At 43.9% G+C, this 16516-nt stretch overlaps 1 protein-coding gene across 2 annotated transcripts in view; it reads left to right on the top strand.

The window, feature by feature from the left end:
* The window catches only part of LOC126095086 (ATP-dependent translocase ABCB1-like), a 146067-nt gene that overhangs the window by 88473 nt on the left and 41078 nt on the right, over positions 1-16516 (top strand). For both annotated transcript variants that reach the window (XM_049909771.1, XM_049909770.1), the window contains 3 exons: positions 5313-5575; positions 8070-8174; positions 8324-8485. In XM_049909771.1, the coding sequence (XP_049765728.1) occupies positions 5313-5575; positions 8070-8174; positions 8324-8485 (530 nt within the window). The remainder of the gene's footprint in view (positions 1-5312; positions 5576-8069; positions 8175-8323; positions 8486-16516) is intronic.

Genomic DNA, 16516 nt, shown 5'->3' with positions numbered 1-16516 from the left:
ACACACGCTGGAAAATGTTCACCGGGAATTCGCCATACTCACACACTTTCGTCGGATCGCCACATTGTGTACCGTGGTTCGTCACTCCACACCACATTTCTTTCAGTCGTCCAATGTTTACGCTCCTTAAACCAAGCAAGGCGTCGGTTGGCATTTACCGCCGAGATGTGTGGCTTATGACTAGCAGCTGGACCATGAAATCCAAGTTTTCTCACCTCCCGTCTAACTGTCATAGTTAGCAGTTTGGAATTCCTGTGTGATGGTCTGGAGAGATATTTGCGTATTACACATTACAACTCTCTTTAAATGTCGGCGGTCTCTGTTAGTCAGCAGAGGAGGTCGACCTGTACGCGTTTGTGCTGTACGTGTCTCTTCACGTTTCCACTTCATTATCGCATCGGAAACATTGGATCTAGGGATGTTTAGGAGTGTGAAAATCTCGCGTACATACGTATCACATAAGTGACACCCAAGCACCTGAACAGGTTCGAAGTCCGTGAGTTCCGTGGAGTGCCCTATTCTGCTCTCTCACGATGTCTAATGACTACTGAGGTCGCTGATATGGAGTACCTGGCAATAGGTGGCAGCACAGTGCACCTAATATGAGAAACATATGTTTTTGGGGGTGTTAGGATACTTTTGATCACATAGTGTACATAAGACAACAAGTGTCTGATGTAGTTGGTAGATCGGTTACTGTTGCTACAATGGCAGGTTGTCAGGATTTAAGTGAGTTACAACGCGAAGATATAGTCGGCGCACGAGCGATTGGACAGCTTCTCCGAGTTAGCTACGGAATCGGGGATTTTCCCGTACGACCATTTCGCGAGTGTACCGCAAATATCAATAATCGGGTAAAACATGAAATCCCAGACATAGCTGCGGCCGGAAGAAGGATCCTGCAAAAACGGGACCACCGACGACTGAAGATAATCGTTCCACGTGACAGAAGTCCAACCCTTTCACAAATTGCTGCAGATTTCAATGCTGGGCCATCAGTAAATCAGCGTGCGAAATATCATCGATATGGGCTGTCGGAGCGAAGGCACACTCTTGATCACTTGATGACTGCACGACGGAAAGCTTCACGCCTCGGCTGTGCCCGTCAGCACCGAAATGGGACTGTTGATGACTGGAAACATGTTGCCTGGTCGGACGAGTGTCGTGTCAAATTGTGTCGAGCGGATGGACGTGTACGGGTATGGAGACAACCTCATGAATCCATGGATCCTGCTTGCCAGCAAGGCATTGTTCAAGCTGATGGAGGCTCAGCATTGGTGTGCGGCGTGTGCAGTTGGAGTGATACGGGACCCCTGATACGTCTAGATACGACTCTAAGAGGTGACACGTACGTAAGCATCCTGTCTGATCACCTGCATCCATTAATGTCCATTGTGCATTCCGACGGACTTGGGCAATTCGAGCAGGACAATGCGACATCCCACACTTACTAAATTGCTACCGAGTGGCTCCAGGGACACTTTATGAGTTTAAACACGTCCGCTGGCCACCAAAGCCATATATTAGATGTCTTGCAACGTGCTGTTCGGAAGAGATCTCCACCCCCTCGTACTCTTACGGATTTATCGACAGTCCTAGAGCATTCATTGTGTCAGTTCCCTCTAGAACAACTCCAGACACTAGTCGAGTCCATGACACGTCTTGTTGCGGCACTTCTGGGTGCTTGCGTGGGTCCTACACGATATTAGGCAGTTATACCAGTTTCTTTGGCCCTTCAGTGTATCTGCATCTACGTACGTATTCTTTAGGCTACGAGACGGTGCACTGTGGAGGATACCTTCCATTACAGCCAGACATTCCCTTTCCTGTTTCACTTGCAAACTGAGCGTGGGAAAGTAACTATCTGTATGTCCCCGTACAAACAGTCATGTCATATAATCTTGTCTTTGTGATTCTTTTGCAGAATGTACGTTGAGCAGGTGGCTGGTCCTCCAGGCTGTTACCAGTGGTCTTTCTCTAAACTTTTCTGGCAATGTTTCGGAAAAAAATACTATCTTCCTCTGAATTGCTTCTGTGACTTTCCTTAATCCCAACTGGTGGGGATCCCAAACGCTGAAGCAGTAGTGAGAGTGTTGTACCTTGGAACCCAAATAAAATTTCGCATCTGGCTGGCCCATAACAGAACTTCAATATATTCTCTTATTCCATTTTTAAATAACCGTATTAACTTCACGTACGCTGTAGTCCTTACCTGAAATTATAAAAATTACTCCAAGGATTCAATATTTTTTCCAATGTAAAAGTATTTTCCAAAGTACAACATTGTCCTGCCCCTATGCGGTCTTCTTTAGGGATGTGGCCATTCGCCTCCCTTGAAGTGCCCTTAACCACCTCGCCCCATTACATGTAGGTCTGCAACAGTTGCTCTAGGTATTTAAGCGATGTGACTGTGTTACGCAGCGTACACGAGCATTAGAGTATTGTTTTTCCTGCTTATATGCATTAACCCCTACCCACTATAATCTCACTTTTAAAGCTGCTGAAGACGTATGTTTTTCCAAGTAGCACATATATACACTGACGAGCCAAAACATCATGAGCACCTGCTTAATAAATTGTTGTGTTATCTTTGGAACGCAATACAACATCATTTCTGCGTATCACGGTTGCGACAGTTTTTCTCAGGTGTGTCGACGTACATGGCACCAGATGTCCCCCAACAGCATAACGCTGTTCCCACCGGCCTGCGCTCGTGGCGCGATGCACGTTTCGACCCGTCGTTCGCCTGTATGACGACGTTTGCGGAGACGTCCATTGACCTCGTGTAGCAAAAACGTGATTCATCCGACGAACAGATACGTCTCCACTGATCTAATGTCTAGTCTCGATGATCCCGTGACAATTGCATCCGTAACTGACGATGCCATTGTATCAGCATATGAACACGTGGGAGTCGACAGCGGCAGAGCCCCATGTTCAACACAGTACGATGAACGGTGTCCTCCGAAACATTTATGCGTGGACCAGCATTATGCTCTTTCGCCAGAGGTGCTACACATCGCCATCTATCCGACCTCACACAGCAGACAACCCACGAAACCCCACGTCCTGTGAAAACTGGTGAATGTCCAGTCATTTATGGCCTTTCAAACAACTTCTGGGAATTCAGACAGGTAACACTTTCAGCGACCGCCGATATTTCCGCGGGAGAACACCCCGCCATTTGCAAGGCTAACTGCAACGGACAGGCGGCGTACATGCAAATTTAAAACGTCAGTTCTCGGGCGGAAGCAGGAAAGATAACACACCCACTGAACACTAGTGCCACCAAAGATGACCAAAGTCAGAGCTATCGATAGTGAGATTATTAATTTGCAGGTGAGGTAGATTTACTCTGTCCCTCTGTTTTTTGAAAACAAAGTTTAAACAGAAACCTCCATCCCTGTTAACGCGGTTGTTCCTAATTTTATCTCAACTGCCTCGCTAATAACACTGTGCCAATAGCTGGACGTGCATGCCAATATCTCGGTGTTATTATATAACATGGGGTGACCAGTATCCAAGCAATGTTCGGCAATAGCAGATCTACTTGGCTGCTGTAATCGTATGTGCCGTTTATGCTCAGTACATTGGTCCTCCACGGTCCTGATAGTTTGACCAATGCATGCCATGACTCAGCTACAAGGAATACGATATACACCCGCCTTAAGCAGTCCAAGGTCATCCTTAACGGAACTCGAAAGTGCTCTAATTTTAGATGGAGGTCGGAAAACACATTTCACATCGTATTTCCGTAAAATATGACCGATCTTTTGAACGTGTTTCCTATGTAAGGCAAAAAGGCAGTAGACTTAGGTGTTGACTCAGAATTATCATCAATCACCCGATGTACAGTTGGTCGTTAGCGCAACGCACGTTCTATCTGTCTATCACTATAACCATTATAACGAAATGTAACTTCAATACGGGACACCTCAGCTGGCAAAGTCTCGGCGTCAGAAACGACACGTTCCCTGTGTACCAAGGTACGAAGTGCCCCTTCACGCTGAGCCGGATGGTGACAGCTATTAGCCTGTAAGTACAAGTCGGTGTGAGTATGTTTCCTGTAGACTGCATATCCCAATGATCCACCATCCTTCCTCCTAAGCAACACATCAAGAAAGGGAAGGCAACCATCCTCTTCCTCTATCGTAAAATGAAAGTTCTGGTGGATCGAGTTCATATGTTCTAGATAGACATTCAAATTCTCCCTACCATGAGGCCAAACAACGAAGGTATCCTCAACGTATGTAAAGAAACAGGCGGGTTTCAAAGGCGCCGACTCCAGTGCACGTTCCTCGAAGTCTTCCATAAACAAATTTGCGAGCACAGGAGACAACGGACTACCCATCGCAACTCCATCTGTCTGCTCGTAATATTCGTCTTTAAATAATAAGTAAGTGGATGTCAACACATGCTGATAGAGATTAGTTAATTCAGCACCAAAGTGCCCCTAGTGTTCAGTGTGTGTGTTATCTTGCCTGCTTCAGTCCGAGAAACGAGGTTTCGGATTTGCATGTACGCCGCCTGTCCGTTGCAGTTTGCCTTGAAAATGGCGTGGTGTTCTCCCGCCGAAATATCGGTGGTCTCTGAAAGTGTTACCTGGCTGAATTCCCGGTAGTTATTTGAAAGTTGTATACGCCAGGGGAAACTCAGGTCTCACATTTATGGCTTAGTCGAAGTTTCACTGTTGTTCTACCATGACAGTTGCACGTGATCATTTGACAAGCTTCGCCGTTTTCGAGATACCAGTTCATAGGCCCACATTGTAGCTACAATGATTACCCATTCGTCTCTGCTCCGCTCACATACTTTCTCTATCGCGTCACGTTCCCGCAACGCCACCAGGCGATATCCAACCGCGCGGTGGGCAGTGGTCATTATTTTTTGGCTTATCAGTGTATACAATGTGGAACTGTACAGCGGCGGGAAACGGGAATGTCACGGGGGAGGGGGGGGGGGAGGCAGGGTGGAGGTTCCACGTAACATCGTAGATTGCTGTGCTAGTCTCCGTCGTCGTGTTTGTTGGAAGTGGCTTTGGTGGGAGAATGCTTTCGCGAGAAATTCCACGTTCTCGAAGTATGGGAGGCCTAGGTACGATGATATACGCAAGTTCATTGGACCTTTTACGTTATATGCGTAAAGTAAGTTGACTCTCCGTATTGGTGGGATGTTCTAAGCCGATACACGCTCAACTATTTCTGGCCTTGACTTTAGAAAAATGTTAAACTGCCATTCATACAGAATGTTGGCACCTGGTTTGGGGCAAGAAAGTAGACCTAGCGGAACCTAACTGAAACGTGCGTTTGCAGGCAAGGAACACATGAAGGCTGAGCGGATGATCAGCGTACGCAGCAATGCCTCGTCAGCCATCGACGACGACGAAGAACTGACGGAGGGCCAGCGGCTCATGGCGCAGCACTACCAGGAGGGCACCGTCAAGACGGCCAGCATCCTCAAGATCCTGCGCGTCAACCGGCCAGAGTGGCTGCTGCTCGTCATCGCGACGGTCGCCTCCGTCGTCAGCGGCTTCGCCATGCCGCTCTTCTCCGTGCTCTTCGGTGATCTCATTGGGGTGAGTCGTTCTCTTCCTTTGGATCCCTCGTAACACTACAGATTGTCCTAAAACATCTAAATTGGGCTGTGCACATACGAATAACAAGTTTTGTCAACCTAGCGGCCTTCCGGTAATGTTTACTTTTTCTCAGGTGCTGACCAGACTTTGAGTCCTTAGAAGCAACTGTAGCCAATAAAATAAGCCTTTGTGTCGATGACGACTTCCTCGTCACATAAAAATGCGCTGAGCAGCAATTCTGCGAGCTGGGAGCAAAATAAACTGTTGCGAACCAGCCTGGTAAATAACATGAGCTGTCTTCGTTGCTTAAAAACACGTTCAAATTCACCCTCCGAAAGTTTACCGTCATCGATGGCGAAAAGTAACCATAAACGGCAACCTTTGTCGCTTTTATCTCGTCAAAGATTTTGCCATGAGAAAGTAAAAATAGACTAAGTGAAGAGCACTGAACCTCTTACATCTTGACGAAAGTGGCGTATCAAAATTTACTAAAATGGCTGGAAAAACCAAAGTAACCTGTGAACCACTGCCATTTGTGATTTAGCTTCGTATAACAGAACTTCGTTTTGAACATACCTCGTAATTTACAGATCAAGGTTTTTCACACTATTTTAACGTTATTTGATGCTAACACCATAGATGTGTCACGTGTGGGTGTAAAGCGAATGAAATTATTCATGTAGGGACAGCTATGTGTACTAACTATGGATTTGTTGGATGGAGAATGGTGCTGTAGATGATATTTTCTTAAAGTAGGGAAAATGGGGATATGTTAGTTTCAGACTTACCAAGTGCAAATTTTCAAAGCTTCAACAACTGTTTATTGTGGTTTCCACTTCGCAACCGATCGGAACTTTCTTTTTCCACAACTCTCGCATAATTACAGATGACGATTTTTCGTATCAGTTTAAAGTTATGTGATGTTGATGCCATAGATGTGACACGGGCCAGTGGAAAGGGAATGAGATTATTTATATGGGGACAGCAACGAGTATTAACTATATATTTGTTGGATGGAGAATGATGCTGTGGATAATACTTTCTCGAACCAGGGAAAAATGCGGATATGTTAGTTTCGGGAAAGGAATCCATTGTAAGCTTCCTGAACTGGAGGGAATTGAGCGGAATAAAAGAGAAGCACTGGTGTGTAGAAGGAAGGAGGGTTATGTTAAATATGAATGGGTGGGTAAAGATATCAGAAGGTGTGTCCTTGCCAGGTACGGCGAGTCGGTTATTGTTTCTTAGGGAGAAGATGTGAGATGTATGCAGGTAAAACATTGGGAGTATATTTTCTTATAGTCGCGGGAGACTTGCAGGATTGCAAGTTAAATGATAAAACGAGTATCATTATATAGTTTTTGAAGTGTATTTCGAGATAACCTCAGTTCACACTATTCTTGAATAATCTTGATACGGTTCTTGTACTAGTGTGCCAGATGGTTTGTGAGATATAGTTTATCCCCCCACAATAGTTACAGAAACAATATTATATATGCATACGATGATATACAAGTGCACATGAGATAGCTGAATAACTCTGTAGACGAAAGTTAATGAAAATAAGTACAAAGTTGCTGTCTGAACTAGTGTTGCAGAAGAAAACTGACAGAGAACACAGACGAAAGAAGAAATGATAACGTCAAGTGAAGACGAATTACAAATCAAGTATGGCAATTATAACAGGTGGTGGTACAGGAGATGTATTGAAGAAACAAATTCCGTATGACTGTTTTCCAATAACATCTTCTTCTTTCACTTGATTGACTGCCGTTTGCAAGATTATCATGTGTATGCCATAAAAGGAATCAGACTTTTTGATCAAACTGTATGTTCTATCTTTGTGAAAAAATCGGACAGTGTAAGCCGTGGGGGATAATAATGTCTATATATTTTCACTTTAGGTACCATTTTCTCAATATATTCGAGGTTTATTTGGAATTTCATACATATTTAGTTGCTATTCCAATAACTATATTCGTTAATTATTTGCTGGTACAACATCTTCATGACTAGCCCCTCCATAAAAAATTTTATACATCATTTATTACCGTATTTGATGAGGAAGCAATATTTTTATTATTTTTTGAAGAGTATTTATTAAATAAATTTGATAGTGAACAGAAAGGCATTTACGGAGGTGATGGTACAAGGAGTACATCCAATGATATAATGTGTCTTTTTCTGGTAGCATTAATAACATTATAATATTTTTCATTAGTTACTTTGTCTTGAATACATAGAACTCCATGGAAAACTGAAACTTGTTTTAAGATACCTGCTGCTTAACGGATCTAAATTTCGTGTGTAGCCAGAGTCCTTTATTTATTTTGTACTGTAATATGTTTTCCAATTTTTGTTCTCTGTAATGTTTACTTATTTTCAGAGACTTACACAAATTAATAGTTCTTTGCTCTTTTGTAAACTGCTTTTTCTCTTCTCTGAGGTTTACAATTGGCTCTGAAAATCAGTAAAGTAGTAAAAATGTTGTTCGCAGACTCTTGGACAAGACGACCCTGACAAGATTCGCGCGGATACCGACTACTTCTCGCTGCTCTTCGTCATCGTCGGCGTCATCATGGGCTTCATGACGTTCATCCAGGTCTGTAATATGGAGCAAATAGCTATATAAATTGTAACATTACCTTTGTTAATCACTATTGAAGTTTAAATGACAGCCACCTCCATGGCAGATAGTTTAGTCTGCAATAATTTCATTCAACAAAGTAGCCACAGTTTCCTCTGCTTTAGACGTACCTGTACGGAATCGCCGGCGAGAAACTGACGATGCGCTTCCGAGGCCTGATGTTCTCTGCGATGTTGCGCCAGGAGGTGGCCTACTTCGACGACAAAAACAACAGTACAGGGGCGCTGTGTGCACGCCTCTCTGGAGATGCTGCCAACATACAGGGGGTGAGTAGCGACCATGCTGCCAACATGCAGGGTGTTCAGCTGAGACCACTCTGCCAACATACAGGGGGTGGGAAGGGGGAGAAGTGGAGCTGAGACCAATCTGTCAGTATACAGGAGGTGAGCGGAGACCACACTGCCTACATACCGGGGAGTGAGCTCAGGCCACGCTATTGAGCCACGAGCAAAACTGCGTACTCTTACTGTACACACGTGAGCGAAGCTTGTTAGACGGTAACGAGACGAAATTCTGAGCTGCCCTTTAGAAGAAAAAAGGGCAGTTCAAACTTACAGAAGAAAGCATGCACAAAGGAATAAATTTAGGACAACATACTATTATGACCGATGACTGGATGTTGTCGTTGTTGTTGTGGTCTTCAGTCCAGAGACTGGTTTGATGCAGCTCTCCATGCTATTCCATCCTTGAATAATAGTAGATCTGACATTCCACGCTCCGATACGTAGAACGCCAGTTTTCTTTCTCCTGATAACGACGTCCTCCTGAGTAATCGCCGCCCGGAGATCCAAACGGGGGCTATTTTATCACCGTAATATTTTACCCAAGAGGGCATCATCATAATTTAACCTCACTGTAAAGCTGCATGCACGCGGGAGAAATCACGGCTGTAGTTTCCCCCTGCTTTCAGCCGTTCGCAGTACCAGCACAGCAAGGCCGTTTTGGTCAATGTTACGAGGCCAGATCAGTCAATCATCCAGACTGTTGCCCCTGCAACTACTGGAAAGGCTGCTGCCCCTCTTCATGAACCAAACAGTTGTCTGGTCTCTCAACAGATACCCCTCCGTTGTGGTTGCACCTATGGCACTGCTATCTGCATCGCTGAAACACGCAAGTCTCTCCATCAACGGCAAGGTCCAAGGTAAATGGAGGGAGGGTGGGGAGGGAAAGAAGAATGGATAATGACTTTAAATTAGTATGAGAAGGGCCGTAGCCACACAACAAAAAGAGAGATTTTCGGTAGTCTTCCATAGGCATGATAAGTGCGAGATCAGCATGTTATCTGAGAAGACACAGACGGTTCCTGGACGAAAGAACCAGACTGGATTGCCTCATAGTATAGAAAAGTTTCAGTACTTGAAAGAGCTGCAAATCCATATCACATTTAAACGATAGAGTGAAGATTGCATACTGAAAGGTAAAGAAATTAAGATATCATCGTCGTTGAGAAACATATGTAAAAAGAGTTGCGTTGTTTGTATATGTTACGAGGAGTCATTCAGTCATGATAGGTTGGCTACTGTATTAGACCTACAGATCACTTCTTAGCATACAAAAGACCGAAACGTTGTATACGCAGATTATTGGTAGCGAAATTCAAATTCTGAGCCTTCCTCCAACGAACGCAACAAAGCAGGAAAACGTCGAAAAAAAGCCTCTTGCGAAAATAATGAGAGGGTAATTTAACAGTGGTTATTTTAAAAAATTGGCAGGAGAGTAGTAGTGACGAAAATAATAAGAGCGTGTTAAAGATAGCTGAGCATCCCAACAACACACTTATGATTGTGGATAAAGGCGTACATCGAAGAATACACACAATGGGAACATGAGAAGAAATCCAGTTAAAAATATGAACATTTTAAGACAGTTGATACATGAAACAGTAGTAAGATAATAACGACTCTCACAGAAGCAACAGGTTACCTGAAATCAGACTACTGAGAGAGGATATCGTGATCAGTGACCGCTCAAACGCCGCCACCTCTAGGATATTGATCAGAGTTTGTCCTAAGATGCCACAACTCATTCAACGAATCAAAAAGTCAGTTAGTTAGCCTGCCACTGTGGATGAACAGTTCTAGGCGCTTCAGTCCGGAACCGCGCTTCTGCTACGGTCCCAGGTTGGTATTCCTGCCTAGGGCATGGATGTGTGTGATGTCCTTAGGTTAGTTACGCTTAAGTAGTTTCCAAGTCTAGGGGACTGATGACATCAGATGTTGAGTCCCATAGTGCTTAGAGGCACTTGAACCATTTTTCAGTTGGTTAGGTGATATGGCTTGACGCTCACAAAGTGTTAACCACGTCACCGTGACATAAGTAGCAATGTTATGGGGCACCGCTTTGTTGCAGCTGTCGATCACATTTGAGACTGTAAAGATCAAGAAATAGAATGACGTGCTCAAGCAGTAGCTTTGTTCCCCGGTGAGAGACGATGGCGGATGTATCAACGACCTCATTTCATCCCGTCTAAACATCCCTCAAATACATGTCGTGAAAGGAAACTCACAAGCATACACTGGTTCTTGTAGCCTCTGGCAGCCACATTCGAAACGGAAGTTTCGGTAACAAATGAGTATCTCTATTAAATATTATTTACTTCCACTTAACGTCTTCTGGCTTCTTTTCCTGGTGCAGCTAGTCACAAAAAAGAAAATACTGACTGCAAAAAGCAGTTTTTACCCACTGCCGTCTTGTTAATACTCTCTTGTAAGAGTTATGCACGTACACTTATTATAGTGAAAGAAGTGACTGAAACAAGAAGGGAATTTAATTTCGGATACTTACATTGCATTCATCGATTTTCTAATGATATTTGACATCTGGCATAGAGACGTGATATAGGAAATTTTGATCGGAAATGGGTTACCAGAAAGTGAGAAGATATCTAACTCAAAAAACTATCGTGCTTTTCGCCTCACGGAAGCAATTAAGAGCACCACAAAAACAAACAAATGTGTTAGACAAGGTTAATGCCACTCCTCGGCACTGTTTGATTATCTATGCGGATGATTTCGTTTTTGAAATAGCAAATATTTTCAATTGTAGCATAATAATAAAATAGTAATAGTAATTTAAAGAGGGCTATACATCTCAAAAATACGGCAGACGAGAATGGGTTGATTTTATCTTCTCATCAATTAAAGTCAATGGAATTTCTGGTGGAAAACATGATAACATCAAAAACTGAGCTAGGAGCAAAACATCGAAGCAGGTATCCAGTTTTAACTGTCTTGGGTGTAAGATGTATCAAACAATAGATCGCGACAAAAAAGGAATCTTTGCACATTTAAATGTATACATGGAACAATTTATAGAACGCTCTGGAATGGTCCGGACCATGAAGCTGGGGGCAGTATGGTGCTGAAGCGGAAACAAATTGACTTTCAACTATATTTAACTTATTTGTATCAGCGGCATTTTGAAACTGACGGAATGAATAAGAAATTACCCATAAAGCAATTAACAGAATCCACGTCGAGAATGGTAATTAATACTTATAAATTTTTTTGAAGTTTACCACACGTGAGTCTTTAAATGTGATAAGTAATAAGAGAATCACTTAACACAATATAAACGGTAAAAAACTGACAATATCAATCACAGATAAAGCAGGTGAACATAGCCGTAAAGTGCGGGAAATGAATACAAAGTACTTTCAGGTTTTAACTGTGACTCCAGAGTAATGACAGTAATTTGGCACATGAGTGTATAACAAAGAGCAAGCTTCTAAAGGAAGCACACTGTTTAAAGGTTAATTTCTTGTTAATGAATAGATGCAGATACAAGACTTTATACACTCCTGGAAATTGAAATAAGAACACCGTGAATTCATTGTCCCAGGAAGGGGAAACTTTATTGACACATTCCTGGGGTCAGATACATCACATGATCACACTGATAGAACCACAGGCACATGGACACAGGCAACAGAGCATGCACAATGTCGGCACTAGTACAGTGTATATCCACCTTTCGCAGCAATGCAGGCTGCTATTCTCCCATGGAGACGATCGTAGAGATGCTGGATGTAGTCCTGTGGAACGGCTTGCCATGCCATTTCCACCTGGCGCCTCAGTTGGACCAGCGTTCGTGCTGGACGTGCAGACCGCGTGAGACGACGCTTCATCCAGTCCCAAACATGCTCAATGGGGGACAGATCCGGAGATCTTGCTGGCCAGGGTAGTTGACTTACACCTTCTAGAGCACGTTGGGTGGCACGGGATACATGCGGACGTGCATTGTCCTGTTGGAACAGCAAGTTCCCTTGCCGGTCTAGGAATGGTAGAACGATGGGTTCGATGACGGTTTGGATGTACCGTGCACTATTCAGTGTCCCCTCGACGATCACCAGTGGTGTACGGCCAGTGTAGGAGATCGCTCCCCACACCATGATACCGGGTGTTGTCCCTGTGTGCCTCGGTCGTATGCAGTCCTGATTGTGGCGCTCACCTGCACGGCGCCAAACACGCATACGACCATCATTGGCACCAAGGCAGAAGCGACTCTCATCGCTGAAGACGACACGTCTCCATTCGTCCCTCCATTCACGCCTGTCGCGACACCACTGGAGGCGGGCTGCACGATGTTGGGGCGTGAGCGGAAGACGGCCTAACGGTGTGCAGGACCGTAGCCCAGCTTCATGGAGACGGTTGCGAATGGTCCTCGCCGATACCCCAGGAGCAACAGTGTCCCTAATTTGCTGGGAAGTGGCGGTGCAGTCCCCTACGGCACTGCGTAGGATCCTACGGTCTTGGCGTGCATCCATGCGTCGCTGCGGTCCGGTCCCAGGTCGACGGGCACGTGCACCTTCCGCCGACCACTGGCGACAACATCGATGTACTGTGGAGACCTCACGCCCCACGTGTTGTGCAATTCGGCGGTACGTCCACTCGGCCTCCCGTATGCCCACTATACGCCCTCGCTCAAAGTCCGTCAACTGCACATACGGTTCACGTCCACGCTGTCGCGGCATGCTACCAGTGTTAAAGACTGCGATGGAGCTCCGTATGCCACGGCAAACTGGCTGACACTGACGGCGGCGGTGCACAAATGCTGCGCAGCTAGCGCCATTCGACGGCCAACACCGCGGTTCCTGGTGTGTCCGCTGTGCCGTGCGTGTGATCATTGCTTGTACAGCCCTCTCGCAGTGTCCGGAGCAAGTATGGTGGGTCTGACACACCGGTGTCAATGTGTTCTTTTTTCCATTTCCAGGAGTGTATGTCAATAGAACCGGTACATTCCCCAGCATCATATCTATCATAAACGCATTATATACATAAAGATTCGAATCACCGCAAGTAACGTGCGAAGACACTTATGAAAATCAATTTGTAGTGTGATTATAATTAAGAGAAGCTACTTCGTTGACGTTGCTAAATTCTTCGCGTACCTGCGTTAAGTTTACGGAAAAAGACTCAAATTGAAGCATTCTCTGGACAACTGGGACCAGAAATTATAATTAATCAAGGGGCGCATTTTAATTGCTGCGCTTCTACTTGCTATTTCCCTTCGCCTGCCGCGAAAAGAGGGAACTTTGGTAATCGTCGAAATGAAATCCCTTCCTGTGATTAAAATTATGCGTTAGGGTGTAGCATACGCTTTGGTGAAGTAACTTTTGATAAACGTGGCAGCATTCCGAATTCCTAGACAAACAGCCCATTGCATGAGGAAGGCTCAATGTGTTCATTCCAACGTGGTACCATCTAGAGAAAGGATCTCGACAAATCTACTAGGCTACTGATTCTAAAGATTTTAGCACAAAAAATAAATGTGACTGTGGCATATGTGTCTTTCCACTTCGCTCGTGTTGATCCAAATTTTGTTGCTTTGAAAGTTTTTATGATAAATATCAACCTGGGGTGAACGCTGGTCTTTTTGAAGTAGCGGGTGGTTATAATAAAGGGGCAGCTACTGAGGGCGATTCAGTTTGGGTTGTAAGTATCGTACGCAACGCAATTGGGTATATGCTTACGCGTCGATGGGGAACCAATGAACGCTGGCAAAAAATTAGTTCCAATATTGGCCACTAAGTGCAAACCTTGTCGACGTATCCGAAGCTATGTTGAATAAATTGTGCAAGCGGCAGTTAATATGAAAGTCAAAATTATGCCTTTCTCATTTGTTTGACCTTGTTTGCCCACGTCTCATTTCTAGTCCATTACATATAGAAACATTTCTGTACGTCTTCCTTGCATTCATAGCGCTACATTTGCTCATGTTGGCCAAAATCTGAGTTAATTTTATCCCAGCGTAAATTGGTTCTTTATTACGTGTAGGAATACCTACCAACTTTCGCTGCCACACGATAACTACATCCTACATTGAACGTTTGTGAGTAGCTGCGCCATTGCAACCACATATCAGGCAAAATTTAAAGCAAAAATTAAAGCACCACAAATTTTGTGTTTTAACTATTATTTATCACTCGAATAATTAAGTGATGATAAAACGTAATTTTAAACACATCTTAAGTGCTTACTTTGTTGTCAATAATTCCATTGCACATCTCAATGTCACCAGAATATTGATGTTAAATACCTCTGGGGTATCAAAAGAAAAGGAAAGGACGTAGTGTTGGATATGAACGTGTGGGCAAAATACTCGTAACTTTCCGCATTTCATTTCATTTAAAATACAAAGAAACAATGTTTAGTTTAATTAAAACACACACACACACACAAATATATATATATATATATATATATATATATATATATATATATATATATATATATATATATATATATATATAAGATTTTTGCATCACCTCGGTTCCGAGAGTTCCGGAACCTGTACAGAAAAGTGGAATAGAGATCAATATAAACATCATTTTCGCACTTTTTATTGCTCATGAAAACCACACATTGTATGTTGTACCACCTTCAGAGGTGGTGGTCCAGACTGTTGTACACACTGATACCTCTAATACCCAGGAAAACGTCTTCTTGCGTTGATGCATGTCTGTATTTGTCGTAGCATACCAACCACAAATTCATCTCGGCACATGGTTCAGAGTAGTTTCAGGGGTAAGACAAGGCTGCAACCTGTCTCCACTGTTGTTCATATTATTTATGGATCATACGTTGAAAACAATAGACTGGCTGGGTGAGATTAAGATATGTGAACACAAAATAAGCAGTCTTGCATATGCGGATGACTTAGTTGTGATGGCAGATTCGATTGAAAGTTTGCAAAGTAATATTTCAGAGCTAGATCAGAAATGTAAGGACTATGGTATGAAGATTAGCATCTCCAAAACGAAAGTAATGTCAGTGGGAAAGAAATATAAACGGATTGAGTGCCAAATAGGAGGAACAAAGTTAGAACAGGTAGACGGTTTCAAGTACTTAGGATGCATATTCTCACAGGATGGCAACATAGTGAAAGAACTGGAAGCGAGGTGTAGCAAAGCTAATGCAGTGAGCGCTCAGCTACGATCTACTCTCTTCTGCAAGAAGGAAGTCAGTACCAAGACTAAGTTATCTGTGCACCGTTCAGTCTTTCGACCAACTTTGTTGTATGGGAGCGAAAGCTGGGTGGATTCAGGTTACCTTATCAACAAGGTTGAGGTTACGGATATGAAAGTAGCTAGGATGATTGCAGGTACTAGTAGATGGGAACAATGGCAGGAGGGTGTCCACAATGAGGAAATCAAAGAAAAACTGGGAATGAACTCTATAGATGTAGCAGTCAGGGCGAACAGGCTTAGATGATGGGGTCATGTTACACGCATGAGAGAAGCAAGGTTACCCAAGAGACTCATGGATTCAGCAGTAGAGGGTAGGAGAAGTCGGGGCAGACCGAAGAGAATGTACCTGGATTCGGTTAAGAATGATTTTGAAGTAATAGGTTTAACATCAGAAGAGGCACCAATGTTAGCACTGAATAGGGGATCATGGAGGAACTGTATAAGGGGGCTATGCTCCAGACTGAACGCTGAAAGGAATAATCAGTCTTAAATGATGATGATGATGACTGAAGTTCCAGGTTGTTTTACACCTCAACGGCGATTCGGCGTAGATCACTCAGTGATTCTGGGTCACGTCGTCCATAAACACCCCTTTTCAATCTATCCCACGCATGTTCGATAGGGTTGATGTTTGGAGAATATGCTGGCCACTCTAGTCGAGCGATGTCGTTATGATGAAGGAACTCATTCACAAGATGCGCACGATGGGGAAGCGAATTGTCGTCCATGAAGAGGAATGCCTCAATCATACACTGCCGATATGGTTGCACTATCGGTCGGAGGATGGCATTCACTTATTATACAGCCGTGACGGCGCCTTCCATGACCA

Source organism: Schistocerca cancellata, chromosome 8, assembly GCF_023864275.1.
Source record: "Schistocerca cancellata isolate TAMUIC-IGC-003103 chromosome 8, iqSchCanc2.1, whole genome shotgun sequence".
Taxonomy (NCBI): domain Eukaryota; kingdom Metazoa; phylum Arthropoda; class Insecta; order Orthoptera; family Acrididae; genus Schistocerca; species Schistocerca cancellata.
Note: the sequence above shows the minus strand (reverse complement) of the source record. Positions and strands in the feature narration are given on the sequence as shown.